This window comes from Polyodon spathula, chromosome 7, assembly GCF_017654505.1.
Source record: "Polyodon spathula isolate WHYD16114869_AA chromosome 7, ASM1765450v1, whole genome shotgun sequence".
NCBI classification, from domain to species: domain Eukaryota; kingdom Metazoa; phylum Chordata; class Actinopteri; order Acipenseriformes; family Polyodontidae; genus Polyodon; species Polyodon spathula.
Window position 1 is genome coordinate 21,071,554 of NC_054540.1, and position 13,837 is coordinate 21,085,390.

At 34.3% G+C, this 13,837-nt stretch overlaps 1 protein-coding gene across 7 annotated transcripts in view; it reads left to right on the forward strand.

Annotated features, from left to right (window-relative positions):
• LOC121318342 (TBC1 domain family member 22A-like) overlaps positions 1-13,837 on the forward strand; it is a 215,472-nt gene that overhangs the window by 60,175 nt on the left and 141,460 nt on the right. For all 7 annotated transcript variants that reach the window (XM_041254894.1, XM_041254897.1, XM_041254896.1 and 4 more), the window contains one exon: positions 3,553-3,667. In XM_041254894.1, the coding sequence (XP_041110828.1) occupies positions 3,553-3,667 (115 nt within the window). The remainder of the gene's footprint in view (positions 1-3,552; positions 3,668-13,837) is intronic.

Genomic DNA, 13,837 nt, shown 5'->3' on the forward strand with positions numbered 1-13,837 from the left:
AACCCATTTTATCCAGGTTTGGTTTTCAATAAATGATCCAGATTTTAGAATATGGAAAAAAAAAAAAAAAAACCCTGGTCTTTTGTATTAGGACATATTAAAACAATAGGACCCTCGTCAAAGTGTATTAGCACAGCTTTCAGCATATGCCAAACTGTGATCACTAGTAATTCCTGATGTGTTGGATGTTCTTGGTATTAAATATCAAGTTTATAAAATCATAGTTTATTGTGCTTTATTTTAAGGATGTTTGGCCTGCATATTGACATTTAATTTGATCAGAATATTTTTTTAGTTATTTTAAAAGACTGATGAGCAGTATAAATGTGTTGTCCACACATTATGATTAGGGATGTGATTTAGTCACATGAATTTGAATTTTTGACATTTGTTTCCACTCCATGGAAAAATAGGAAAGGAGCATTCTTTTGAATTGGCTTCAGTGCAAAGTTTAAGCGGTTCACAAACGTCACTATAAAAAAACTGGCAAAAATGAGTTCTAAGCAACTAGCAGAGCAATATCCCAAACAATTTCATGAAAGCAGAGGGAGCAACTTTAATGAGAAACAAACTTCAAATTAACCAAAGCTTTTTGTGCAGAAAATATACATCTGCATACACTTGATAATGCAAAGCCTAAGGGAGGACGGTTTACAGTTCTGGAGAAGCATGAACCCCGATTTGCAGCTGTTGCAGTTGTTGCAGTCGTAACACAACAGTACCTGTCCACAGTGTAAATGCAAAACAATCCTCCGAATATTTTAATCTACATCTTGTAATACCAAAACCACAGCTTTGTTTAAATACTTTAACGAAAAGGATATTGTAAAATTAAATTTACAACCAGAACATATATTTAAAAAAAGTAAATTGCAGTGTTTTTTTTTTTTTTTTTTTTTTTACTTCGGAAAAGGTATACATATTAAAATGAAAAGTAAGCATGTTCCTGTTATGGTTGTTTTCTTTGAGGTACTATTACAATTCTTGTTATTAATAATAATAATAATAATAATAATAATAATAATAATAATATGTTTACTTTTGACTTGAAACATGTGTTAAAAGAAAACACATTAAATACATGTTAAATATATGTTTACTTTGCACAAATGCAAAAACATTATAGTATTTCACATGAATAAATATATTTAACTTCAAGTCTTTGGAGCCGTGACCATTCCATGAAATTGTCTATTTTTAGCTGTGACTGCCATGATTTTTACATATTTTTAGTGTGACAAAATCACATCCCTAACTATGATCATTAACAAATGACATCCTGATTTGCAGTTATAGCACTTCTCATATGCCTTTTGTATATATGTATATATTTTATCTTAAAAGAAAAACGTAAAAAGCAGAAAGAAATCCAATCAGTTGAGGGTGTTTCTGTGCAGTTTGCAAAATGCATTTTTCTTTCTTTGCTGCTCTTTGTGGAAGTACATGAGAAAGCGTGTCAGAAGACAGTGATGTGATTTTCCCTCCGATTTCAGTACTGTGAATTTCTGTCCTTGTTGTAATGCTTCGGGGCATGTATGTATTTAGTTTCTAGGTTCCTGGATATGATTATCACACAAATATTTCAACTCATTCACTAGACTGTGACTACTGACAAATGCACTGATATCAATATCCCACTTGGGTGCTGCACAAAAAAAACAATAATGTTTGCGTTTCTTCACTACATGAGACCAAGTTTAATGAGGCATAATCGCCTATAGCAAATAATGCCATAGCTGTGGAATTCATTTTTTTCCTTTTTATACTGAAGAATAAAAAATACATTCTAATGATTTTGAAAGTGTGACCGTTTTAATGGAGTTTTCACTGTACAAGCTGCAAGTATTACAGTATATGTCAGCCTTATATATTTATGTAATGATTTTATTTAGGAACTTTGGGTAATAATAATGTTAATAAAATATTAAAATGGCAACACTGAAGCTTTAAAATTGCAAATTCCTTTGACTAGTGTCTGCTCTTGTATCTTTATAACATCATCAGTTTTCTCCACTGTTACTGCTGCAGTTTCATATTAAATTATAACATGACAATGTATTTCAGTATGAGAAGTTGTATCATGTTGTGCATTATTCCAAACAACAGCAAAGATCTGGGAGGTGCATCACCTTTAAAGGTCAAAACGTGTCTGCTGTTCATCCTGTTGCAAATATTCAGCCTGTTTCACAGTTATTTATTATTCAGACACATAGAAATGTTATTTTTTTAATCAATATAAGGCTTGGCCATGTATATTGGCTTGTGGCTTTGAGTGAAACATAAATTATTCAGGTCACTATCTCTGTTAGGACACTATTGCCACTTTTCTACCTGCCAATGGGACTATGTTTCAAGAAATTTGAAATCAGTTTTATTCTTTAATTATTAATCATGCTTTGAGTGAAATATTGAAGGTACAACAGAACTGTGAATTCAATATATAGGCTTTTTTTTTTTTCTTTAAATATATATCTATGTGTAACGCTTGGTTGCAGATTGGATTGTAGACTGCAGATGGAACCAGCAGCAGCACCATTTGATTTTAGCACTGGTCATAGATATCTGTCATGTATTGAAATAAAACTGAATGTTGATAACAGTTTTTTTTTTTAAGTTGTGTATATATACTGTATATATTGCCAGTTGGGAACTTGTACTATTAGAAGAGAAAATGCCTACCTTCAGAAAGCCATCATCTCAAGAAACTAAAATTTAGAGGAATTATACACTTTCCTGTGGAAAATTTTGGAGATTGTCCAGGGGGTGTTAACACAGAATGACTAAATGATATCTTTGCCACAAATATCCTTTTAACAGTGCAGCATATCTGTCTAGTAATGGTTTGGTTAGCTTAGGGCTAGACTCATTTTGGAATTCCTCAGAGGTTCCTTGGGGAAAATAAATGCATCAACAAGGTGCCTCCTCAGAGAATGATGAATTTGACTTTGTTTTACGATGGAAATGTACACAGAATGATATATTGATATCATTGATATTATACATGTGTTGTTTAAGCTTAACATTTTTTTAAAGAGTCTGTTGCAGTGCTTTTTTAGAATGGGTTTATTTAAAATGACAGATACATGACTGCAACCCCCGGTACATATGATAGTCAAACACTGACTCCTTTTAAAAATGGTAATGAGTTTCTCTTCTTGAATTAGGTTGAACTTCAGGTCTCTCAGTTTGAGAAAGTTGACAGCAAGGTGAAACATTAAAAACCTTGTAGACATTTTCTGTAATGAAGAAAGAAGTGTTTGCTTTACTTTAAAGGCAAAAATAAGTTAGAGTTGAACAAAGTCCTTGATATACAGAAGGAAAAAATTAACATGAATAATTGATAGTGAAATGTATGATTTAGTTCATCCTAAGGTATACATTCCTTGAATGTACTAAGTTTACCTTGATCTCAATATACAGTATTAATGCTTTTTCTCCAATTGGTACACACATTTTTGACATTTAATATTCAGGCAATGATCCTATTGCATTTAAAATGCTGGTAATCATTTCTGTTTTTGCTTGAAATAACTGTTTTTTTCTTGGTTTCAGATCTTTGAACGTATTCTCTTCATATGGGCAATACGGCATCCAGCCAGCGGATATGTGCAAGGCATAAACGACCTAGTTACTCCTTTCTTTGTTGTCTATGTTTTTGAATATATCGGTGAGTATTTTTATGGGATAATACTTTTTGTCTGTAGCATTGCAAGTATTCAAAAGGACACTAATTTTGATCAGAATAAAGTCTTTTAAAGTTGGGCTTTAAAACTTTTTGGCCACGACACAGATGTGTTCCTCGGTCACCACTGTTACAGTACTTCATTCCAGGTGTTAGCAGTATGTGTCAATTACAGCATTTCTGTTTTAGTGGAACATGTTTGGTAATTGTATATACAAGAGACAGCCTATGAGGTAAGTTATGGATATCCTTTAGGGTGTTTTATCGCACATCCCACATGCTCTGCATGACTCAACATCGCTTCATTGGTAGGACAAATTGCCCTTCAGTGACTGCATTTATCATTCATTTACTGATTTACAAGGTGATACTTTTCTTTCCTTTTTCTTCTTACATCTTAGGGGCCTTCTATTGCTAAGCAACTAATGAGAGCTACTGCTGCATACTCCCTAATCATCTCTTAAGTAGGATAGAGCCCCACTCCTGAGAAGGCCTGCCATTTTACCTCTTACCCCATCAGTTGATAGATAGTGGGAATGTTGTTAATGATCTTAACAGTTGAATCTCTGTTGGCAGGCTCTTTCTTAATTGAAAAAAAAAAAAGTTTAAGTGATATGCGATTAGAGTTCCTATGCTATGGGTGGAAAGAGGCGATACAAGTACTGCTGTAATTGCTTAAAATATATAATTGTTGTATTGAGCTGGTGAATGTTGTGGATGGTGTTTAAATAGTAAGTGGTTCATTAAATTTCACAGTACATTTACATATGTTAATTATAATTTTGAAACCCATGTAGTATTTGGGGACATGCATCAATCCTGTTACTGTTATAAACAACAACTGTCTGGCTAAAATGAAGGAAAAAAGAATCAACAAAAGTGTCAGAGGTATTTGGGGTAAAATGTAACTGTGTTGAGCAAACCTGCTGAAATACTTACTGTTAAAATTAAAGACCCTGAAAACAAAGATTAAGGCAGAGATATTTGCATATACAGTCAGCGCCGCCTAATCGGAATACTGATAATCAGGATTTCTGCATAAATGGGATACAGCTGTAATGTGAGGTTGGGTCATAATATCATTCTGTTTATGAAATTAACATAAATGGAATATGGGGGGGGGGGTTCCTAAGCCATTCTATGTGACTGCTTGGTTTCTGGTCACAAACTCCCCCACTGACAGAGAATGGTTTTAAAAAGAGTCATTAAATAAATACTGGACATGTGGTTTATCTTCACCATCGTCTGATTAATCCTGTGGCGCCAAGGGTGTCTTTCGAAAGGTAAAAACCAGATGGTTTTGAATGCTTTGACACCATGGACAGAGAACAGTCCACCTGCCGACAAGGGCAAAATAGAGGACCAATTTAGAACACTGGGCTGTCTCAGAATGAGAACAGCCAATGGGAAAACACCCTATGTGGACTCGAGCACAGCCCCAAAAAAACAAACTGTCCAGTCACTGGGGTAATATACTCAGACAAAGAGTGCACGTCGTGTGGAGGATTTCTGTTTCAGTAGAATACCTAAATAGTTAATGACTCTTGTTTTTGCAAAAACATTTCTTCCATCCCCTGGTGTGGAGACGCAACGCAAGGATGACGGACCCTGGAATTTGAACTTTCCTTGCCTGCAGAAGAGCCTTTTGAGTGCCTATTTTGATGAGATACGGACTGGCTGGAAGAGCCAGCGAAAGTCTTACGTTCCGCACATTGTTCTTATCCTCTTGTGAACTCGAGAATAAGCATACCTTAAAGTAATATTAATGTTTTGTTTGAGGCAGAATGTAAGAAAAGTATTATTACTTTCAATTCGTTCTTTGAGTTAATGAACACTATAGTAACTGTTTGTTGTATGTGATTTAAACAAATTGATGTGAGTGTTACAAGGCAATTATCATTCTGCGTTTAAAGCTAGAATTGAAATTAGCTGTCTTGATGGTAGATAATTCTCGTAAGGTTGTTAGGACGCAAAGAGTGTCTTTATCTCGCAAGAGTGAGAATTGCCTTCTGAACCACAATTTCTATATGAGACTGATTTAATAAGGCTTTGATTGATTACACCGTGTAACACATTTATTTTTATTTATTTTTTGTTCCTGGGTAGTAAGTGTTATTTCCTAATTCCTTATGCCTCAAAAGTATAGAAAATGGCTATTATTCCCCACAAACTTTGCTTTTGTGACCAGGACAGTGATATTTCAAAATGTCACTATTTCCAATGGAAAAACGGGCAAATGTGTGTCTTTTCGTTCACATAAAGTCCGAAAAAAACAACATATGAATCCAAATTAACATGTATTTATACTAAAGTAATACAAAAATGACTACAAAAGATTTAGAAGTGAGTAGTTTTTCACGATTTACAATTATACTGTATTTACAGTATAATCGTAAATCTCGAAAAACTACTCACTTCTAAATCTTTTGTAGTCATTTATGTATTACTTTAGTATAAATACATGTTTATTTGGATTCATATGTTGTTTTTTTCGGACTTTATGTGAACGAAAAGACACACATTTGCCCGTTTTTCCATTGGAAATAGTGACATTTTGAAATATCACTGTCCTGGTCACAAAAGCAAAGTTTGTGGGGAATAATAGCCATTTTCTATACTTTTGAGGCATAAGCAATTAAGAAATAACACTTACTACCCAGGAACAAAAATCGTGTTACATAGTATTATCAAATATTAACACAAGTAAATATGTGTCACTAATGAATCGCCTATTAAGACTAACCCTTCGTCTTAAGTAACTGTCAGATATGTGCCATAGATTGCTCTGGATCGTTACTCAGCTATCGAGAGTGGGGTGTCATTGTTTAAACTTTCCTTTCTGTACTGCTAAGTTTAGTTATTTTTTCCTTTCTTTATTACTTTAGTTATTGCTCCTTTATTGTTCCTTTATTTGGTTCTATTTCCAATAAAACTGTTGCTTTGAATTCACTAGAAGTGGTGTCCAGTCAGATTATTTCAATATAGGCTGTTTTTTTTTATTTATTTATTTTTAATTCAAATAAGGTATTTTATGATTACAAATTAAACTAAGAAAGTTGGCGTGTAAACATTGCATTTGATGTAGAACATTTCATGTAGAAGTAAAAACAGTTCATTAAATTTGTTGTGCCACTTTTGTGACTAACATTTTTGTTTTGTCTAAGTTAACCAGTGGACCCTATGAATAACTCATTAGTTATTTAATCAATGATTTATTAAGTCTGTTTAAGTGAAGTTAGATATTCATGAGTCCTAGACTGTTGTTGGTTTCTTCAAGCTTTATAATCAAATGTCTTTAAATAACATGATTTGGGAAGCTTTGGCGCAGAATTTTGTTTTTCCTAGTTTAATACAGTTGCTAAGTATGTGTGTAAGAGCTTCAAAGACTGTGGAGTCTGTTTCAAACAATGTTTGTCAAAAAGTCTTGAAATAACATTCCAAAACTTAGATACATTTTGATGTACTGTTTCCTGCAGACTGTTGTTTTTTTTCTTTCAGCTGATGGTACTTGAAATGTTGGCTAATGGTGGATTTGGCAGAAGCTCTCACTGGCTCATGACCAGTGACTTAGATAGGAGATGGAAGCCTTTCTGTGTGCACAGGATAAAACACTTGATAGACAACTAGCATAGCAGCTGTTTTCAATAGTCAAACTTTGTTTCAAGAACCTGGCACCCAGATACAATTTAAGTATATTCTGTTGTATTGGATTAATCATAGTCAAGATTTAAATAATTTACGGTATTATTAAGAGGACTGCTGTGTGCATCAAACTTAGTGTAATTAAGTGCTTCTGATGCTGTTTTCCAGGAGCCTCTTGGAAACAGGATGCAAATCTTAATGGGTGCTCATCTTGGTTAAAAAAAAAAAAAAAATAATGTATTGTGAACCTGTGATGCTTTAGATACCCCAGTTTTATGAAGCCTTTTTTTGTTAGATTCTGAGCCTGTCTTGATGATGCCCTATTATAATGAAATGATGGCAGGATTGGGAGCACAGCTGAACTACAGAGAGAAAGAGACAGAACGCCAGCTGCCTGAAACCTTTTCTTAATATCCGTGAATACTGCCTGGGGTTTAGCGGGGAGCCCAGGGTTCTTGCTGCAGTCAACATTAACTTCCAGTTTCTTTATTTTATAATTTCATCTAATGTGAGCTTTCAATAGCTTTTGGAATTCTAGCTTAGAGAATAACACATGTTTCGTCCTTTATTTGAGAGTGCAGTTAATCACTTGATGCAATTTGTCAGGGGCAAAAATAAACTAACAAGATCCAATACTAATTTGGCATGAGAGTACTTGTCTGTATACTACAGAAAATGGATTTCATATTTTAAAAAAACGCTGTTTGTGTTGCATTTAGACAAGAAGCTGATTTGTATTCAGATGTTATTGCCTATTCATTACATTATTTCATCCCACCATCACATATTTTATGTGAACAAAGTTTAAGAAAATATGTGAAGCATGTTTGCGTTTTTCCTCAGATGTATAGACAATATTTATTTTCTTTTACATTTTCTGTATTCTTCTCTTTACTATTCACGTGTGGAATTCAAATTCTTATCAACATATTTGCAGCTTAAATTAAATAACGTTGGCATAGAGGACTAATAACTTGACGCTTTCTCTATGTTTATTAGGAGTCAAACATCCTCTTAAGTTTCTTTTTTGTTTAAAAAATAACAGTAAAAAAATATGTGCAAGCACTTGGGTTGCACATTTTTAAAAAATATTTTCTTGTATGGATATTTGAATGTTTCTATGATTTGTATAACTTGTGAACCACTTGTCACGTGGATTTCAAAATCTGTCTACACCTTTTATAATGGCGTAAGAACAAAACATGTGCAATTGCAGATTTTTATAACAGACTCCCAAAACACTGAAAAAACAGACACCCATTGGCTAATTAGATCTACAAGTCTATTTATTGAGTTGTTCTGCAAACACTAGTTTAAAATATTTTTGCTTTTAAGTTGAGTAGAGCCTGGTATTCATATTCTCTTGACTTTTTTTTAAATGCACTATAATCTCAGTTAAGTAGCAGTACTCACTTGCAGAAACACAGAGTTCAGAGGGTTGTGTTCCAATTGCAGCCAACTGGAACAGAAGCTAGAAGACTTGAAATAATGATGGAAATGAACATAGGATTACAGATTTAAAATGCCACCAAGTATTATGTGCTGGTTGTAAGCTTCATCATTTGGAAATGCAGTATAACTCAAAAGAAAGGCATTTCATTTGTATGTGTATCCTGGAGAACTTAACATGCAGTACATGAATACAATTGTGCTACAGAATTTGTAATTAGTGCTGCATTGGCAGGGGGAGTAAATTCACCTAACCTATAGGGACCTGTAGGAGCAATAATGCATGGAATTTACTTTTGGGTGAATCTCATTGATGCAGTAAGTCTTCACAAAGTCCAATTACCAGGTGTTAATTAATGTTTTAATGGTGGTAAAAAAAAAAAAAAAAAAAAAAAACCTGTTGCAATTATCAGCCTGATATTTTGCAGAGTTCTTAAATCAGCATTGTCTGGATCATAACATAGTGTGCTCTTTTTTATTTTTTGCAGTGTGGCATTTCAGCATGACACTGTTTTGGTGGTGTCAAAATATTCTAAGCAAAGGTGCAAATTGGATTTTTTTTTTATTTTTGGAGTGTATTAATTTAAGAGAAAAATTATAAATAAACAAGACATACTGTTTAGTGGTTAAACATTTTCTTTCAAATGCTGATGCTCTAATTGGCTCGGTTATCATGTGTAAACCCTTCATTTAGATGCTTTAAAAAACGTCACACAAAAATAGGTGCACAAATGCAATTATAAATCATAGCTTCGCTGCAACAGTCAGATCAAACAGTGTAACTTGCACATTACGTTTTCTATTATAAACCGTTTTTTTCCTACATGAGGCTGATATAAAACCACCCACACACACAGCCCAGCAGCCTAATGTGAGAACTTCCTTTGTGCCCCCCCACTCCTATTATTAATGAAGAGCATTTACCAGCCTGATTGTTGTTGCCAGTTTACCTTTTACTCTTAATACGGTTTAAGTACATACACAGTTCAGTAGCAAGAGACAGTGACAACCGCACTAGTTAACCCTGTTTGGAACAAGTAGTGAGTAGTCAGTTTGGTTATTTAATGTGCTGCAACGATGTGTATGTATTCAGACTGCACTAAAACAATTGCAGTAGGTGCTCGTCGATTTCTTCTCAAGTAATGATGTCATCGTTTATCGTGTTTATAATCCATACTTACTGCGCCTTCAAAAGCAAAGGTGCGTTGAACTTCAGTATTCGCAGATAATTGACGTATGGATGAATCTGCACACTGAAAACCATGAAGTGGCAACAGGAATCACTGTAATGCCAAATTCATGCCAATATAGTCAAGTACAGGCAAAAAAAAAAAAACAAACGGTGTGAAAAAAAATAAAGTGTACGTGCAAACATTTTGCACAAATTGTGACTATCCGTGTGATCAACATGGCTAAAAAAATGATATATAACTTTGGTGAAATTCAATTTTAGATGCAACGTGAAAACTTTCTTTTTTAAATTGTAGGTCTTCACTGGTTTGATAGTTTATATGTTTGTTTTCTTGTAGAAGTGCAGTACATTTACATTTCAGTATCCTTCAGTATCTTGCATTACTTTTTTATTTTTTTTTCCCCAGATCTGCCCAGTAGGCTGTGGACACATTACACATCCTGTCACACAGGTTATGACGAATGTCCGTATCATATACTGTGTGACCTTACTTTTACACGCCCCGATTACTTAGCAAGATCTGTGGCATCTTCAGACCATATAAACTGCTGTGCTTTTGATTATTGTTGGACTTCAGTGCATTATTAAGTTTAACATTGTGTTTAATTCATTTTCATTTATTTTAGCACTTGGTGGCAGGACTAATGAAGTGCAGCTGATTCAAATGGTCAGAAATACACGCTCATTAAAACCAGCACATAGTTGCTATTTTCTCTCGCTCGCCAGAAATTGCTCACCAGACATTATAAAAAATACTGCATGGGGTAGTGTGCTTTGCCCTCCGGATTCACCCCCATACATTATATTCTTTTTCTCTCTCTCTCACGCATACTTTTCAAGGTTCCATATCCTAATCATAAACCGAGTGATAAAACAATTGAATTAGTAATTTGAAAAAGAGCATGTCAGACTTCCACTCTGTTTGAGTCAGTACCTGAGGCTTACTTCTATTTTTGGTGCATCAATAGTTCAAGTAGCATGGTTCCACCTGCTGCTGCTGCTGTTATGAAGAATAGTATAATAAACTACAATCCTGGCAGTAAGTTAAATTATTGCTGCAGTGAGATATAAATACGTCAAGGACCCAGCTTCAGAAACCGTAGATGTAGGTGCAGTAGAGATTTTTATTTGAACTACCGTCTTTGTTCTTGTTTTAAATATGTATTGCTTTGTATATAATTTAGAAATACAAAAAATTCAATGACTAATGTTTTTTGGATGATATATCTTGATGTAGTTTATTGTTTTTGTTTATAAACGGGAAGCAGTGCTATTTACAGTATTAATATTTTGGTCCTGCATTTTTATATGCCATTTATAATCAGTTCTGTTTCTACTTGATGTGCAAGTGGGATGTTTTACATAGCCAGTAGATACATACCACTTGCCAAGTTAACCTCTTTCTCTCTCTGTTCATAAGGATAATAATGGTGGGAAATGACAGTAATTGCTCAGACATCCTAAAGTACTGCACTTATGGGAAGACTTTGTTCCCTTATGTGCAGTAACCACTGAAAGTCTCCCATTATAATTTCTAATTGGCATATGAAGGCTGAAAACAAGGTATTTTGTCAGGGAAGCTGTAGAAATAATGCTGTGTTATTTAAAAGAGAATAGATTTTGTATAGAATCTATCTTGCACTATAATAGGCTTTGCTTCTTACATGCACTTTTCATTAAATCATAACATGTTAGAAGTCAGGTGATTTAGGGCTCCTTCTTAGAGATGATAGCCGTTTTACAGATTCAGAATAATTGTTCCAGTGGGGTGTAATGTGGGCAGCATCTCCTTCAGCATCACAGGATTGTTGTGTACTTACTGCTGTATTTTAAGATCTTCAAAGCCACTGCCCTTTTCTCGTTTGTGAGCTGAGCATGCTAAATTAGGTATCAATTAACATCAAATACACATGTGGATTTGCAGTTCATCTATCTATCATCCATGAATTCAAGTGGAACCCAATGAGTACCAGAGAAGTAGTCAGACCCCTGTGTGAAATTCATTCATTTCTGGATGCTTTTGTATTGTTAAAGTATCCCCCCACTCTACCTACACCATGCCCTTTGATTTTTTCTTTTTTGGAGGTACTATATATGATTCTCATTTGAGAACATTCTCCTGTTTAAAAGATGTATTTAACAGGACAGTGTTCTCAAATGAGAACAGTATCTCCAAAAAAATATCAAAAGGAGTGGGGGGATATAATTGCATAGTTGCAATTGTATAACTTCTACTGACATTTTTAAACCAGTTTGCCAAGAATGCCCTATGCAACCCCCATTGGTAAACTGTTACAGTATTACAGGTAAGGTATACTGTTACATTTACCTGAGTAATATGAAATGTCGGCTGTGACAGTAATACTAAACAATTTGCCGTTTTGATGTTATCTATTAAAATGAATACAGTCTTGAAATCCACTGACTAGACTGGTTACTAGTATTTAAAACTGAATTATTTTGACAAAACAGCATTGGCTGTTTGTTAATAGTATTTGTATTGATTCTTGTGGAATCTGTAATGTAAATTAAGCTGTGTCGAGAAATTGATTTTCTACAGGGCATGTTTTTTGTGGTTGGTAGTGGTTGACAAATAAACATGTGATGCAACACTGTAGCATTGTCAGGTCAGATGCTTGAGGAGATGACAAAAAACAGAGAGCTACAAATATACTGTAAAAACCTAAATACCAACAAGTAAACCACAAAGTAGTATAATGTTGTCTACAGAATGTGATTAAGCTTTGCATGGACAAGAAGTTATTAAAAGTGCAATTCATAAAGTTTATTTATTTAAGCTGACAAAATGACTTGGAACAGACAAAGAAATAATGCACTTATAGACATGCTTGGTTCTCACTGGTCACATATAAGTGTCGGTGTCTGAAGCTTATTCTGAATCGACTGGCTTTATTGCATACGCACACAAAAAATAGCTCCACCTTAGCCTACAACTTAATCATTGTGGTTTATAGATTAGAGCCATCTGAACACTCCCACACTGCCAAACATGGCCTTGGCTATTGTAATTAGTTTTTGTTTTTTTCTGCAGTACCTTTTATTTTATTTTGAAATATATATTATTTGTATTAAGTAAAAGAAAGAGTATACATTTGAAATGTTTATGCTTCCGCATATTATGTATGTTCTCTCAATCCCTGTTATATGAGCATTGTATGGAAATCACATACATTAGGGGGAAAAAAACAGTAACAAAGTATTATTACAGACTGTCAATTAGACTATGAGACCATCTTGAATTGTTTACACTTAAAATGCTATTGTCTATTTTAGTACTAAAGAGTGGGAAACCTGCCCCAATTCAGAACCCCAGTATATTCAGAAACAAAAATGTCCCAGTTCAGAATATTCTATTGGAATTACTTGTTTTGAAGTTTCTCAGAAATCATTAAAAGGCATGGGAGCAGGGAAGAAATACGAGTTTGAGTAATGATGGCAGCAAAATGGTGTTGAACACAAGCCAAGGGCCTTCTGCAGGTGTCAGAATTAAAGAATTATGAAGGAGTTGAAAGCTAATTGCAATTAATGTAATTATGAAGGGAGAAATGTACTCCAAGGGGAGCTGCATACTTTAGCTGTGGCATGTGCTCTCTTCCTGGTCTCCCTATAGTCTTCCTATAGTTATAATTAATGATCCTCATCCAACTATGTTGAGAAGACACAGAGGAGGTATTTTTCAGAGCCTGAACTTCGTCAATTTTGTTGTGGTGCCGGCATCATCTAATTGCCCCTGGCATGTGATTGACACGAAAACTCAAGACTATTTCTGTATTAACAAGAAAGTTTAACTACCTCTAAGCAGTGTTTTCTGGTGCTTAGCTCTTCAGGGATATGCTTCTGTTTAAGTTAAA